The 13131-nt window shown below is 55.9% G+C and overlaps 1 protein-coding gene across 1 annotated transcript; it reads right to left on the bottom strand.

Annotated features, from left to right (window-relative positions):
• Positions 1-14: 14 nt before the first annotated feature.
• On the bottom strand, positions 15-12984 carry AARS (alanyl-tRNA synthetase). The gene is made up of 20 exons (XM_026034381.1): positions 12834-12984; positions 11879-12067; positions 11077-11222; positions 9516-9707; positions 8494-8638; positions 7865-8010; positions 7664-7772; positions 7440-7590; positions 6914-7038; positions 6213-6357; positions 5327-5505; positions 4686-4799; positions 4140-4346; positions 3219-3403; positions 2713-2821; positions 2173-2286; positions 1738-1857; positions 1054-1140; positions 405-518; positions 15-265 (listed from the first exon to the last, which is right to left on the bottom strand). The coding sequence occupies exons 1-20, from the start codon at positions 12975-12977 to the stop codon at positions 80-82; spliced, it is 2907 nt and encodes a 968-aa protein (XP_025890166.1). The 5' UTR covers positions 12978-12984; the 3' UTR covers positions 15-79.
• Between the last annotated feature and the right edge of the window lie 147 nt (positions 12985-13131).

The following is a 13131-nucleotide window of genomic DNA, read 5'->3' as shown; positions in this document are numbered from 1 at the left end:
GGCTGGGCGGGAGCAGCTTTATTAGACCGGCCTTTCCCCGCCGCAAAGCCGCTGCTGTGCCCGCCCCCCGCGCTCCCGCTCAGTTCTTCAGCTCGCCCAAGCGCAGCCTGGCAAAGTCCGTGGCCAGCTTGAGGGCCTCCTGCAGGCAGCCCACGTTCTTGCCCGTGGCCTGCGCCGACACGTCCTTGCCGCCGCCTTTGCCGTCCATGAGCGCSGACACCTCCTGCACCCACTGGCTGGCCTTGAGGCCCCTCTGCGCCGTCTCCTGCAGAAGAGAGGGGGGGAAATGCAGCGGGAGGGAGGGCGAAGCGCTGCGGGCACCGTGTGGGGTTGGGGAGCAGCAGGGGCACCCCCAAGGCTGGTGGTTTGGGGAAGGGCGAGTACCCACGCGCTCCCTGCGCTACCTGGGGGACCTGACASAGGCAGGTGATTCTGCCGGCCTCGTTATCCACGGCGAAGAGCATGGTGGCCGTCTGGGGCGACTGCGCCTTGAAGAGCTTCAGAGACTCGTTGAGTGCCTGCGGGATGAGAGGGTGGCGTCGGCCCCGCGCACGGCCCCRGCAGAGCGCCCTGCCCGGGCAAAGAGGGTCCCCGCCAAGTGCCCCCTGGATCTGATCTTAGAGCCCTGGGTTCAGGGAGCTGGGCACAATATTCTGGGCCCTGGGGGTTGGCAGGAAGGGTAAGAGAGAGAGGGGAAAATGCTCTGCTGGATTCAGGGAAAACTGGATTCGGGAGTGGGGGGCAGCTCTCTGCAAAGAGCAATAAGGCAGCAGGACTCAACKGGGATGTGAAGAAACCACAGGGGCATCACACTCTCCAACGGCAGAGACTATGGAGACCGCCCAGCATCCTCTTAATGGTAGGGAGAATCTTGGCTCTGCGGGACAGTGCGATGASCACAGAGTGCTGCAGGAGGCTCCCTCGGGAGCAAAGCGTTGCCAACACCACTGCCTACTGAACCATGCCCAGCTGCTCCCTTGGGCTGCCCACACTGCCGATCCAGGTGTCAGGGAGAGGGCCAAGTTGCCACAGAGGGCTCAGACCTTCCCCTACCTTTGCTGAAGCTCCGTTTTCCATTTCCATGATGACCAGGGGCTGGTTAGGGTGACTCTCAATGACTTGCTTTGTCTTCTCCAGCACCTGAGAAGAGCAGCGCTCAGATGCTGGAGCAGGCACATGGCATTCAGGCACAAGGATGACCTAGGCATGATCTCCCCGCAGTCTAGAGGGTCCCCAGGTTCTCCCCACACGCMCACAGCCTGATCTTGAGCAGCCCCACACTGCAGGGCCAGGAGCAGAACGTGCTGGTAGGTGCACACGTGATGTGCAAGGCAGTAATACTGTTGTGAGTGGTGGCCCCTCCAGGAAAATYCAACGAGATCCAGGAAGAATCTTACACCACATGCACTCTGCACCCAGATCCGGGAGCTCCACATCTAGACTAGGAACACCCCTTCTCCCACGAGGTGCTGCAGGTCCTTCACACCAAGGACCAGCAGCAGATGCAGCTGGACTTGGGACAGCAGGAGCTCATTGCTGCAGAGCATCCTCATCACTTAAAGCTGTTGCAGAGGGTGGGCCAAGCAGCAAGAGCCACAGTGAGCCAGGGCCTTGAGGACAGAGCAGGGTGTCCTCACCACTCAGCTCCCTTCCGCACTGGGCAGAAGAGAAGCTCCCACAAAGGAGCCTTCCACAGGTCCTCCCTCAAACTGCCTTTGAGTCCTGCACAGGGCTTACTCGCTTCTGGATGTTGGCTTTGCTTGCCCGGTCCAGGTCATCCATAACCTTCTTGAGCGCTTTAACAGCCTCTCTCAGCTCATCTTTCTGCCACTGCGGGACAACGGCAGTGGCCAACATCTGCAACACAGGAAAGGCAGGAGTGAAAAAACACAGGAAAGGCACCACGCTCGTGAAGCCCGAGCACCTGCACTGCTAGAGCCCAGCAGGCCACCCCTCCCAGYGCCCAACGGCTTCACAAAGGAGGCGCTGCCTGTGGCATCCACAAGATGCTTCTGCTTTGCTTGTGTTCCACAAGTCCACCAGCCATTACACCCATGGTGATAACTGAGACTGGGTGACCTCAGACACTCTCCAGGGAGAGACACAGAGACAGGAACCTGAATTTGGGTCTTGTTACCACCAGCCACTGGTGGCAGCTGAGGTCCCRCTCACCTCACTGAGGTCTGCAATCTCCTTCTGCACATCCTTATTGGGAGCTGTCTGGACTTTCACTTTGGCATCCAGGTCAGCCAGCAATTTCTTGAGGCTGTCTACTTTCCTGAGGGCCTATCAGAAAAAAAAAAAAAAAWAAMAWRWYATGTTTTGCAGGGAGAGTTACCAAGCTGAGCTCTGGTCAGCACCACATGTCACAGGTCCAGGTGTGGAGCCTCCGGATCTGCAGCCCATCTCACAAACCAGCAGGAGTTCATCCCACAGGCACCCCTGGGACCCACCCTACGCCCAGCTGAGACTCCTTCATCTCTCCTCTGTGTCACTGGCAGGGACTTCCAGCGCAGCCTTCACTTACAGCAGTGTCTTTTGGGACACTGGGCTGGTGGAGTTCAAGCCATGAGTCCCTTAGAACCTCATTCTGATACTCCATGACAGCGAGGTATCCCAGGGGGAATACTGGCCAAACTGATCCTTGGCAGGGGGTTACTGCATCCCCACTGTGCACGGCTGTCACAGCGGATCTTCTGCCCCTCAACTCACCTTCCGAGCCTCRGCTCCGGTGACCGCCACTATCCTCCGGATGCCTTTAGCAATTGCTTCTTCCGACACAATCACGAAGGGGCCGGCGTGGCCAGAGTTCTGCAAGTGCCTTTTGAAAGAACCCAAACACAAACTGAGAGCAGAGTTAAAAAGCACTTTTTCTTCCCCYCTCGCAGTAGACAGCAGCATGGGAACAAAAAATGCAGCCTTGCAAGGAGATGCAATAAGGGTGGAGAGAGGACTCAGCCATCAAAATTTAAGAGTGAAAAAAGCGTGGCAAAGACTGTGCTCCCAGCACTGTCACAGATGTAAGTGAGGGCAGGGACAGAGTACAGGCAATTCCCCTGCCCGTGAGGGCTCATAGGAAGCGTGACTGGCATAGGAAGCGCGCTGGACATGTGGAGACTCATCATCACCTCCAGCTCTGCCCTCTCCGTGCCCAGCACACGTTAGAGCAGAGCCCAGAACTGGGGCTCCTCAGCCACCCCACCTCTCCGGACACTCACGTCCCTCCGCAGAACTCAATGGAAGCGATGGAGCCCGCAGGGCCAGAGGGATCAGCCAGCAGCTCCTCCACAGGGATGCCGATGGAGACCACGCGGACGGGATCGGGGTAGGTCTCGTCAAAAACCGCCCGCAAGCCCTGGATGGCTTTGGCCGCCGCGAGAACGCAGTCCTTGGCGTACACAATCTGGGGGGACAGGAAAGGGGAGCAGGTGAGAGCTGGTCCTGCCACCTGTCACCAAAGGCTCCGCATTCCCAAGGAATCCTGGCTTCTTCTGAAAGACCCCAAAAGGGAAAGTTCTGGGCCTCCCAGATTAAGAARTGCCCCTTGGTTCTCAAAACTAGCATATTAGAGCAGGTAAGGAATTACTGGGGTAATTCATCCCTGGAGAGGTGTCAGAATTGGTGGAGAGAGCAATGTATCACTCAAAACCTTTGAGGTGATGGTGATCTGTGCACAATGCTGCTTTCAGCAGCTCAGCAGATTCCTGCTAGGCCAAACTCCCACCATCCCAGATCATGCAAAAGCTTCATCCAAGGCATTTTTTTTCTTGGTTATGTCCATATCCAGCCAAACATAAAGTCTGACCACAGAGAGCCAGTCCATGTGTTCAGTGAGATATGGGGACCTAAGCAGCACTATCTTTGCCCTGAAATGCTGTGAGGAACAGCACGGTGACAAACGTAGCTCCACCTTACACACGTTGCACATTGCAGTCACAGGGAGAGGGAAGCACTGAATGAGACTCCCTCTGCAAACTGGTGCCCCAGCCACTCCCTGAGGCCGGGTCAGATGTTGGACCAAGCCTGTGCTTGGGTCTGCCTGGAAAAYGATGGGAATCTTCCTCCAGGACCGCAGCAGTGAACTGACCGAGTACCTTCCCAGGCCACAAGGCCCTGCTGAAGCCGGCAGCCATACCCACCTTCTCTTCCTCGATGATCTGGTTGGCGATCCCTTCCACTTTCTTGATCTCCTGGGTGGACAAGGCTCCCTTGGCCGTGAAGTCAAAGCGCAGCTTGTCAGGCGCAACCAGGGAGCCCCTCTGATCAGCCTCCCCCAGCACTGAGCGCAAGGCGAAGTTGAGGATGTGGGTGGCCGTGTGGTTGCCCATGACYGACCTCCGCCTGGTCTGCAGGAGGAAGGCACTGTTAAACAGGGCCTTGCACCCCAAGAAACCGAGTTTATTGAACGGCTTCAAGAGCAACCTGAACCATTTTGGGGTGACCAGAAGCAACTCGTCACACTTGCTGCCCTGCGGTCCCGGCTGAGGGAGCAGGACAATCCCCAGCCAGTTTGGGTGGAGGTGGCCAGATGCCAGGCAGAAGGGCCAGAAGAGCCCAGCTGCTGCCTGTACCATGTGCTGCAGGGAGGGCAGACTCACCCCAGAGCAGCACCAAGGGCACAGAATGAGATAAAACCTTCCTGGCATGGCAGACGAAACCATCTATTACACCATGTCTTAACTCACCTCATCAATGGACAGATGGACTTGATCTCCTACTTTCAAGCTCCCATAGATAGTTCCCATGTGAAGCACATACCCGCCTCGGACTTGCACGTTCTTCACTGTGAATTCTGTTTTCTGCAGAATGAAGGAAACACGCTCAGTGAGCAGAGTGACAGGCCAAGGCAGGGGACAGGTCATCTGGCCAGAGGCCTCCCCTGCAGYTGGAAAAGCCTCAGCTGAGGGAGAGCTGGACTGGTGTGTGCAGTAGGAGCAAGCTAAGCACCCCCAGGCAGAGTGTGAAGGGCTGCAAAGCGCAGAGCTGAAGGCAGAGCAAGATGGGGACCAGTTAGGGGGTGCAGCAGAGCTGAACAAGCTCCCACCTGATGGTACCAAAGCAGGATCCTGCAGCACAGCAGACCCAGCAGCACCCGGTGACAGCCCAAAGCTGCAGCACGAAGCTCAGCGAAGCCCCCCAAGAAGCAGGGGAACAAACCCCAGCACGGTGGGCCACGCTGCACACCAGGGACGCCGCTGCAGTGCCTGATGCCTGCCACAAACGGGGCCTGCCCGGAGCTTACTCGACACCTTCCTGCTCCCTGCACACACCCGCCCAGGCCCCGGCTCCGGCTGAGCCTGTGGAAAAGGCTCTCGAGGCCACTCACGTCCTCCCCGCTGCCGTCGTCCTTGACCATGTAGCCCTTGTCATAGATCTGCCCGCCCTGCTCGGCGTAGAAGCAAGTGCGGTCCAGCACTAGCCCACACTCCTGGCCAGTGGATACCTCCTCCACAAACTTCTTCTCCCTGCGGATGGCTTTCACTGTGGCCACGAGACTCCCAAAATCTGTCACCGGGAGGACAGGCAGTGTCAGTAGAGTCAGCAAACCTTGCAGACACCAGGTAGAAACAGAACTTCAGAGCAAAGGCTCCCAGCTATTGCAGAAGCTCAAGGCAGCTACACACATAAGAGGAAGAACTAGGGCAACGTTTAGCTGGGGAACAGGTGAGCTGATTTGGCCCTGTCCAAGGAGGGAATGACACTTCTTTCCCCACTTCTGGAATACAAGCCAACCACACACGTGGCTAAGAGAGCCTGGGGCTTCCTGGTTCTCCAGCAAACTAAAGAATTAGCAGCAAGAGCCAAAACCAGCAAGTGGGCCAAGGGTGCTAACCGACTGAGGAGCATCTGCAAAGTTGCGTGGCACTGGCAAGGGGCACGTGGAAACGGAGACACTGGAGTGTGCAGACAAGAGGGTGCAGGGAAGAGGAGTCCCCTCAAGCCTCGCTGATCTGCATGGTAGGAACTGATGTGAACAGTCCCTAGAGAAGCCCTTGAACAGTCTGCACTTCTCTTCCTCTGCTCAATTTATTACAAATGTGCTATTCAGATGCACAAACTTCTCCCACCTCCACGTCTCAAGGAAGGTGAACCCCGAGGGGACCTTGCTGAGGTCCCTGCCAGGAAAACCTGATAAAGCAGCTCCTGCCCGTGTGAGAGGTGTGAGGAAAGATCTCAGAGCAAAGGGTGGTTCTGAGAAGGCTTTATCATACCATAGGCACCGCTTGCATCTGAAACATAGCTGTATTTYGGCGAGTCGTCAGTCACCTCCAGCCCTTGGGCCCTTAGCTCTTCAATGGCATAAATGTCCAGCATGAGGAGGTCCTCCCCTCCAGCACCCTTGCCTTGGGATTTGAGCTGCAAGGGGAAAACATGAGAGTTTGAGAGAACCCCCTTCAGCTCTGCCTTGCACACAGCAGCCTGGACACACGCCAGGGTCGGAGCTAGGACATGGGCAAACACCCGTCACCAGCTGCAGAGCTCCCGCCTCCTCTGGCTTCAGGGCAGGCTGCTCCTGCACGGCCAGCACGTGGCCAAAGCCAGCCTGCACCCAGGACAGGCCAGCTCATCCATGCCACTCTGTACGTGTCAGGAAGCACATCCAAGCTACAGGCCTCATGGGACACTCCGCCAGACAGGGAGGTCCAGGACTTCCATGGGAACAAGGAGTCGTTCCCAGGGCCTCTATTAATTCTGCTGCAGGCTGAGCTCTAGGCCTCACAGTATTAGTGTGCAAACACAGCCCCAGCTGCACTGAAAAGGCACGTGCTGGAGTCTAGTGCTGTGCTCTGGACCCTCCAGAGGACACCTGAGGTGTGAGGGCACACACAGGAACGGAGCAGAGTCAGGGCCACAAGCTTAGAGGAAGGGGCTCCTCCCGGCCTTGGACCAGCTCCCTGGAGCTGCTGGCTACCTGCGCGTTCTTCCGCTCCTCTTCAAAGCCCTCCATATCCACAACAAGGCCCTTCTCCTCGGCAATGAGCCCAGTGAGGTCCACAGGAAATCCATAGGTGTCGTAGAGCAGCCAGGCTGTGTCACCTGCAGAGGAAAAGCAGAGCAGTCAGCTCTCCTGTACCACGAGCCACCACTCCTGTCCCTGCTCTCCGACTGGCTGTTCCACCCGACTAGCTCTGAGCTACAGCAGTCGGTAGTTAGCAGGGTAGAAAACATTTATCTGGAGAACACAGACACCTGACAGGCTCTTTTCCACTGCCAGGACTGGGGGGAGATCACACTGCCACGTTGCTTGGGGGGCTGCAGATCCAAGCAAATGAACACAGAGGGGAGAAAATGGGGTGGTGCTGCTCTGAGCAACAGGCTTTGGGGCCACCTCTCTCCCTCCGCTCCCTCCATCAGCTCCCAGTCCAGCTGGGCCCTGACTCGGTCCCAAAGTATAAGCACTTCTGGGCACATCTGCAAAGGAGAAGTCGCAGCCTTACCAGGGATGCTTTTACTGTCTCCCAAGCTCTGAATTTTCCTGTCCAGGATGCGACGGCCTCTGCTGAGCGTTTTCAAGAACTGATCCTCCTCTTCATTGATGATGTCCTTCACCATATCGGGGTCCTTCTTCAGCTCAGGGAAGGCATCCCCCTGCAGACCCAAGTCCTTCAGCACGGTGCTCGGCACGCGCTGGCAAATGCAGCAGAGCAGGAAGAAAACTCACCAGCGACTGCACCACCACATCAACCAGGGTAGCAAAGAAGCCCTTGGGGGCGTTGAGTTTCTCGTGGGAGTAGCGCACGGCCCGTCGGAGAATCCGTCTCAGCACATACCTAGGGGAGAGCAGAGCCCCTCATGCAAACATTGCGCCTCCAATTCACTCCCACCAGACCCCTCAGCAGCACCAGGACGGCTCCCTCCTTACCCTCGGCCRGTGTTGTCAGGTCTGCCCCCGTCAGCCAGGGCCAGCGTGATGGTCCGTGCGTGGTCGGCGAGCACCCGGTAGGCCATGTCTATGCCGTCCGCGTCGTCAGCGCCCACCTGCCCCATGTAGGGCCTGGCACCAGTGCCCTGCGCAGGGAGAAGGCAGTTGGCACGGGGGGAATCATGGCAGAACTGCTCCCAGGCCAACCTCATGCCCCTGCCCAGGKCACAGGAGTAGTGTCTCCTCTGGAAGGTGAGCTGGTGTATCCAGGGAAAATGGAGAGCTGCTGGGCTCTGCACAGCACCAGGGTGACCAGGGCAAGAGGGAGATGGAGTCAGTTTATCACAGGAGTGCATGACCACGACAGCTCACAGGAAACATGTGGRAAAGCTGCACTCTCGTATCCCTCATTCTCCTCTGGAAACACACCGCAAGGCAGCAATGAGTGGCCCAGCCTCAGTTCCTACCTTTAGCAAAGTACAGATCTGCAAAGTTCACTACAGCTGGGAAAGCAGCGATCCGCAGACAMTCTCCCTGGCCAACCATCCCCATGAATCTCCCAGAGAGACCAGGAAAAAGGGAACAGATGCAGCTGGGTCAGGCTTCAAGCCCAGATTCCCTGTTCATACCTTCTGGATAGCTTCGAAGTAAGGAACGAAAAGGTCAGTGTCGTAGTTGGACATCTTGTTCTGCAGCACAGAAACCAGCCTCTCCAGACCCATCCCAGTATCAATACTCTTCTTGGGAAGAGGTTTTAGACTCCCATCAGCTTCCCTGCCAAAGCCAAAAGGGAAGACAAGCCGTTATGGATGGGGATGAGGGCAGAGACTTGCCCGCTGCTCTTCTCAGCTCCATGTTGTTCTGTAAAAYCTATGGGATGGGACAATACACAATTCCCACACAGGGAACTTTGATAAAATCTGATAAACAAGATCCTCAACAACAACCTCAAGAGATGCCATCAGGATGGCATCTCTTTCCAACGTAATCCCCACGGGTGGGCTGAGGAAACATTCTGGATTTGCCCCCCAAACCAGGTGTGAGGAAGCTCCTCTGCTCAGGCTGCAGGACAGAATATTGCAAATCACACAGCTCCTGGACAAAGAGGAATGGTTAATAATCCAAATCCTGTCGACCTCAAAGGTCTGATGGGAGTCAGGAAGACACTGAAGGATGATCCAGGAGGACTGAATGAAGAACAAGGCTCCTATGGGTGCCCCCAGGTCAATGACAGGGTGCCACAATGGGACAGGTCCAAATAACCSATTTGCTCTTCTCAGTGCTGCAATACCAGAGCTCAGAAGCTTGTACAACATCTGGATTGCTGAAGATGTTCTTAGACACAAGCATGAGGCCACGGCAAAGAGCAAAGCAGTACAGAAACACCTGTGTTCTGTGTGGGCTGAGAGTGGCCACGTTGCTAAGGTGGGTACATGATAACAAGAGGAGGCTGGTGGCTAACAGCACTCTGCACGTCTAGTGAGGAGCAGCACGGGTAAGTGCAGGACTCACAGTTCAACTGCCCTCCCCATTCAGCAGCTCCGAAGAAAAATGACCACGAGAAATTGTGCTAAGAGCTGTCACTGACTGCAGAGCCTGAGCAACCTCCCAAGCAAAGCCAGAGCCGCCTGGAGATGCAGGTGTCACCCACCTGTTGAACTGTATGAACACCAGGTTCCAGATCTCCAGGACATTGGGGTCATCCTGGTTGACCAGATGTGACGCATCTCTGTCCCCGATCCGGTCATAGTGGATCTCRCTGCAAGGGCCGCAGGGACCCGTGTCTCCCATTTCCCAGAAGTTATCCTTCATATTGCCAGGCAGAATCCTGCTCTCAGCCAGCCTGCAACAGGAAACTTTTGTTGAASAGACTTATGGCAAGGCAGGAATCCCCTGAACTGAAGAATATACCAAGGAAATCTCAGTTCAGCGAGGCCATGAGCGGGTAACAGAGCAGCCAGGGTCCTGAGACAGATCCATACAGGAGCCCRACTCCCAGGCTCCTGCCACCTACTCACCTCCCAGCCAAGGAGGACCAGGCAAGCAGCAGCACCTGGTTCCTGCCTCTGTAGGCAAAGATCTGCAGCACTTCTCGGCGAGGCCCCAGTCAGGAGCACAAGTGGGTATCTGGCTCTAACACACGCTGGGCAGGGTGGCCCCATGGTCTAGAGCTGTGTCACTGGGTCYGCAGAACGTTTCAGAGAGGTCAACAGCCACAAGAGCAAAGGCATTTCCTTGCTACATCAAATTCTGGCAGGCCCACAGCTTGACTGCCACATGCAGTTCTGCTTTCCACAGCTCAGGGAGGATGAGACAGAGATAGGGAAAGAACACAGGAAGAAACTACAGCTGCCTAGTGGTGAACTTTTCCTTTACAAAGAGAAGCTAGAGGTCCTAAGGGTCTTCAGTCTGGAGGGGAGGTGGCGAAGGGTAGACTACGATTGAGAGWTACAAAAATCCAATAGGCTCAAAACTGGAGGATCAGGCACACTCCCGCTGTGGCTGGGAGCACAAGTCCCTCATTAAACCTATCCTGTTTAACCCCTCACAACTCTGAGCACCGACCACAACCAGGCCTCCTGCTCTCCTTGTTCACCATCTCCTCCTGCTGCTGTGAGAAGCAGCACATGGCACTGAAGAGCTTGTTGGCCTGACCTACGTTCTTATGTTCTTAAGCTTATTGAAGAGATTTTGAAATGGAAGATCTAGGGCACAGGTCTGAGCCTCTTCCATCTAATACCAGTGCTTCTCTTTGGCTTGGCAGCTCCACCACCCTGTGGACACACCAACTTTGCCAAAACTCCCTGTTAAAAGTACTCTGTCTCCTAAGGTATGTTGCCCTTCTCTGAACAAAGGCAGATAGTTTAATAAGTTGTGAAAAATAGATTTTTTTTATGGGGAAAAGCACTTGCCACAAAAAAAAAAAAAAAAAAAAAAAAAAAAGGTGCTTTCAGTTTTTGAACACAACCCCCAGACACCTCCCTTGGTTTAGATGTCCTCTCAGTTCAACCCCAATAGTTTAGACCTCCTGCACGTGATGACTAAATTGGACAGAGGTACCAGCACTCAGATGAGCACTCGTGCTGGGGACAAGCAGATCCAGAGACGTGTGGTCCCCTCGAGGCACAAAAGCAGCCTCCAGCAATGCCCTTCACAGGTACCTTCCCCACTGCTCACCAAACCACGCAGCCTCCTTGTTTGCAGGACCTTACCCCAAGTCCAGCCAGATCTGCTTGCACTCCAGGTCTGGCTGCAGTCCTGCGGCTTCATTTCCACCAAAGTAAGTGACGTAGAGCCTTTCAATGGGGATGCCAAACTCCTTGGTGAGAAGCTCCAGAGCCAGCTTACAAGCAAGTTCCTGCAGAAGGAAAGATGAGGTGAGCAAGTGAAAGCAAACAGAGCTTCGCTTCAACACTCAGGACCTGCCCATGGAGGTTGCTGTGCTCACTTGCTGACTGTGACCTAGTCAGGAAACGGTCAAGAACTCGCTGAGTTGTTATGAGAAATATGCAGTGCATGAGGAATATCTCATGTGGCTTCCAGATGCTGCCAAATTAGCCCCTAGCAGGCTTTCYGCCTAGAAGAATCCAAGGCCTCTCAAATCTGCTGCTGCTGTGCATTCTTAACCACCCCTTTGTGAAGCTGAACCCTGCTCTAGCAGAAAGCTTGGGCGAGGACTTTCCTGCGTTGTCAGTGCTCCTGCCTGAGACCCATCAGTCACAGAACATGAAGCTTCTCAGGGCAGCCACTAAAACCTGTACCTGAAAACTCCAACCTAGCAGTCTTATAATCAGCTCTGCATCACTAAGCAATTAATCTAAAAACATCCTGCATGGTGGGTGTTTTTTCCTCATTTTGCTTGTTTATTCCAAAGGAGCCCARTGTGCCTAGGAACCTTTGGAACCACTCCAAGGTTATTTTCATTCCTTTTGGCCCTTTTGTATGACAAATACTCTGCCGAATTTGTGAAGAAAAGCAATTTTTGCACAAAAGATTCAGAGCGGCCAATTTTACCTTGAAATAATCCCCAAAGGACCAGGACCCCAGCATCTCAAAGAAGGTGTGATGGTAGACGTCCTTTCCCACGTCGTCCAGGTCGTTGTGCTTGCCCCCTGCCCGGATGCACTTCTGCGTGTTGGTAGCTCTGCTCAGCTTGGCGAGCGGGTGCGAGGGGTCGATAGTGTTGAGGAAGATGGGTTTGAACTGCGAGCAAAGAGGGGAGAGAAACCTGAGCCAAGGAAGACACCATAAGCTCATTTTCCAACGCTGCGAGCTACAGSAAGGCAGTGGGTGTTATGCAGCTCATGATATGTCACCAGCCTGGACGCAGCCGAGACCATTCTGGAACACCCAGCCTGTGGTCTCCTGCACAGAGGACTGCCTGTAACCCAGCACAGGCACGCGTTCCGGCAGGACACTGAGTCCCAAAAAGGGACTTCCAAAGGGGTGGAAAGGAGCAGGATTCCAATCTGACAACAAAACCAGCGCTGACCTCCTATGAAGCACCTCCAGCAGCCCCAGCCCAACCAGTCATTTTAAAATCTATTAGTCAGGATTCCTCACGGCCCCGTCTGCAGCCCTAGCCGTGGTCCAAAGGGTCAAGGCAGGGATGCTGGCCRTGCTCCCGGGGCCACACAACCCAGCGGACAGGGGAAGCTCTCCCTGCGTTGCYGCCAGCTCCGCAGTGGCGCAGGGCGCTCCGGCGGATGCAGCAGCCCCCTCTCTGCAGCGGGAACAGGGGATCCGTGCTTTTCCGCAGAGGACACTGCGGGTTTGCTTGAAAGCTCTGTCCAAGGGACAAATCTTAACCTCGCTAAAGGGAATTCAGCGCAATGTGTGGAAGCTCGGCCCAGCCACTGGAAGGTGAAGAGAAAGGAGGATTTCCTGCACGCTGGAGGGTTTATGGAGCCAGGAACACCTGGAGAGGGGCCACTCGAGAGGGGAGCGGCGAAGGGMGCGGGAACCCGACCTGGTTCATGCCGGCGTTGGCGAAGAGCAGCGTGGGGTCGTCCAGGGGGATGGTGGAGGAGGAGTGCACGTAGGTGTGCTGGTTTTCCTGGAAGAAGGCGATGAAGCGCCGCCGGATCTCGCTGGCCGTCAGCGCGCCTGCCATCCTGGCGCCGCCGGGAGGGCCGCCCCGGGCCTCGCTGCGCTGAGGGGACGGCAAGGGACCGGGCTGCGACACCGACGCGCCTTTGCGGCGCCCCTGAGCGCGGCCCAAACGCTCCCGCCCGGCTCCCCGCCCGCCCCACGCGGCACGTCCCTGC

Source organism: Nothoprocta perdicaria, unplaced genomic scaffold (genome assembly GCF_003342845.1).
Source record: "Nothoprocta perdicaria isolate Ctin4 unplaced genomic scaffold, notPer1 scaffold_143, whole genome shotgun sequence".
In the NCBI taxonomy this organism is placed as follows: Eukaryota; Metazoa; Chordata; class Aves; order Tinamiformes; family Tinamidae; genus Nothoprocta; species Nothoprocta perdicaria.
Note: the sequence above shows the minus strand (reverse complement) of the source record. Positions and strands in the feature narration are given on the sequence as shown.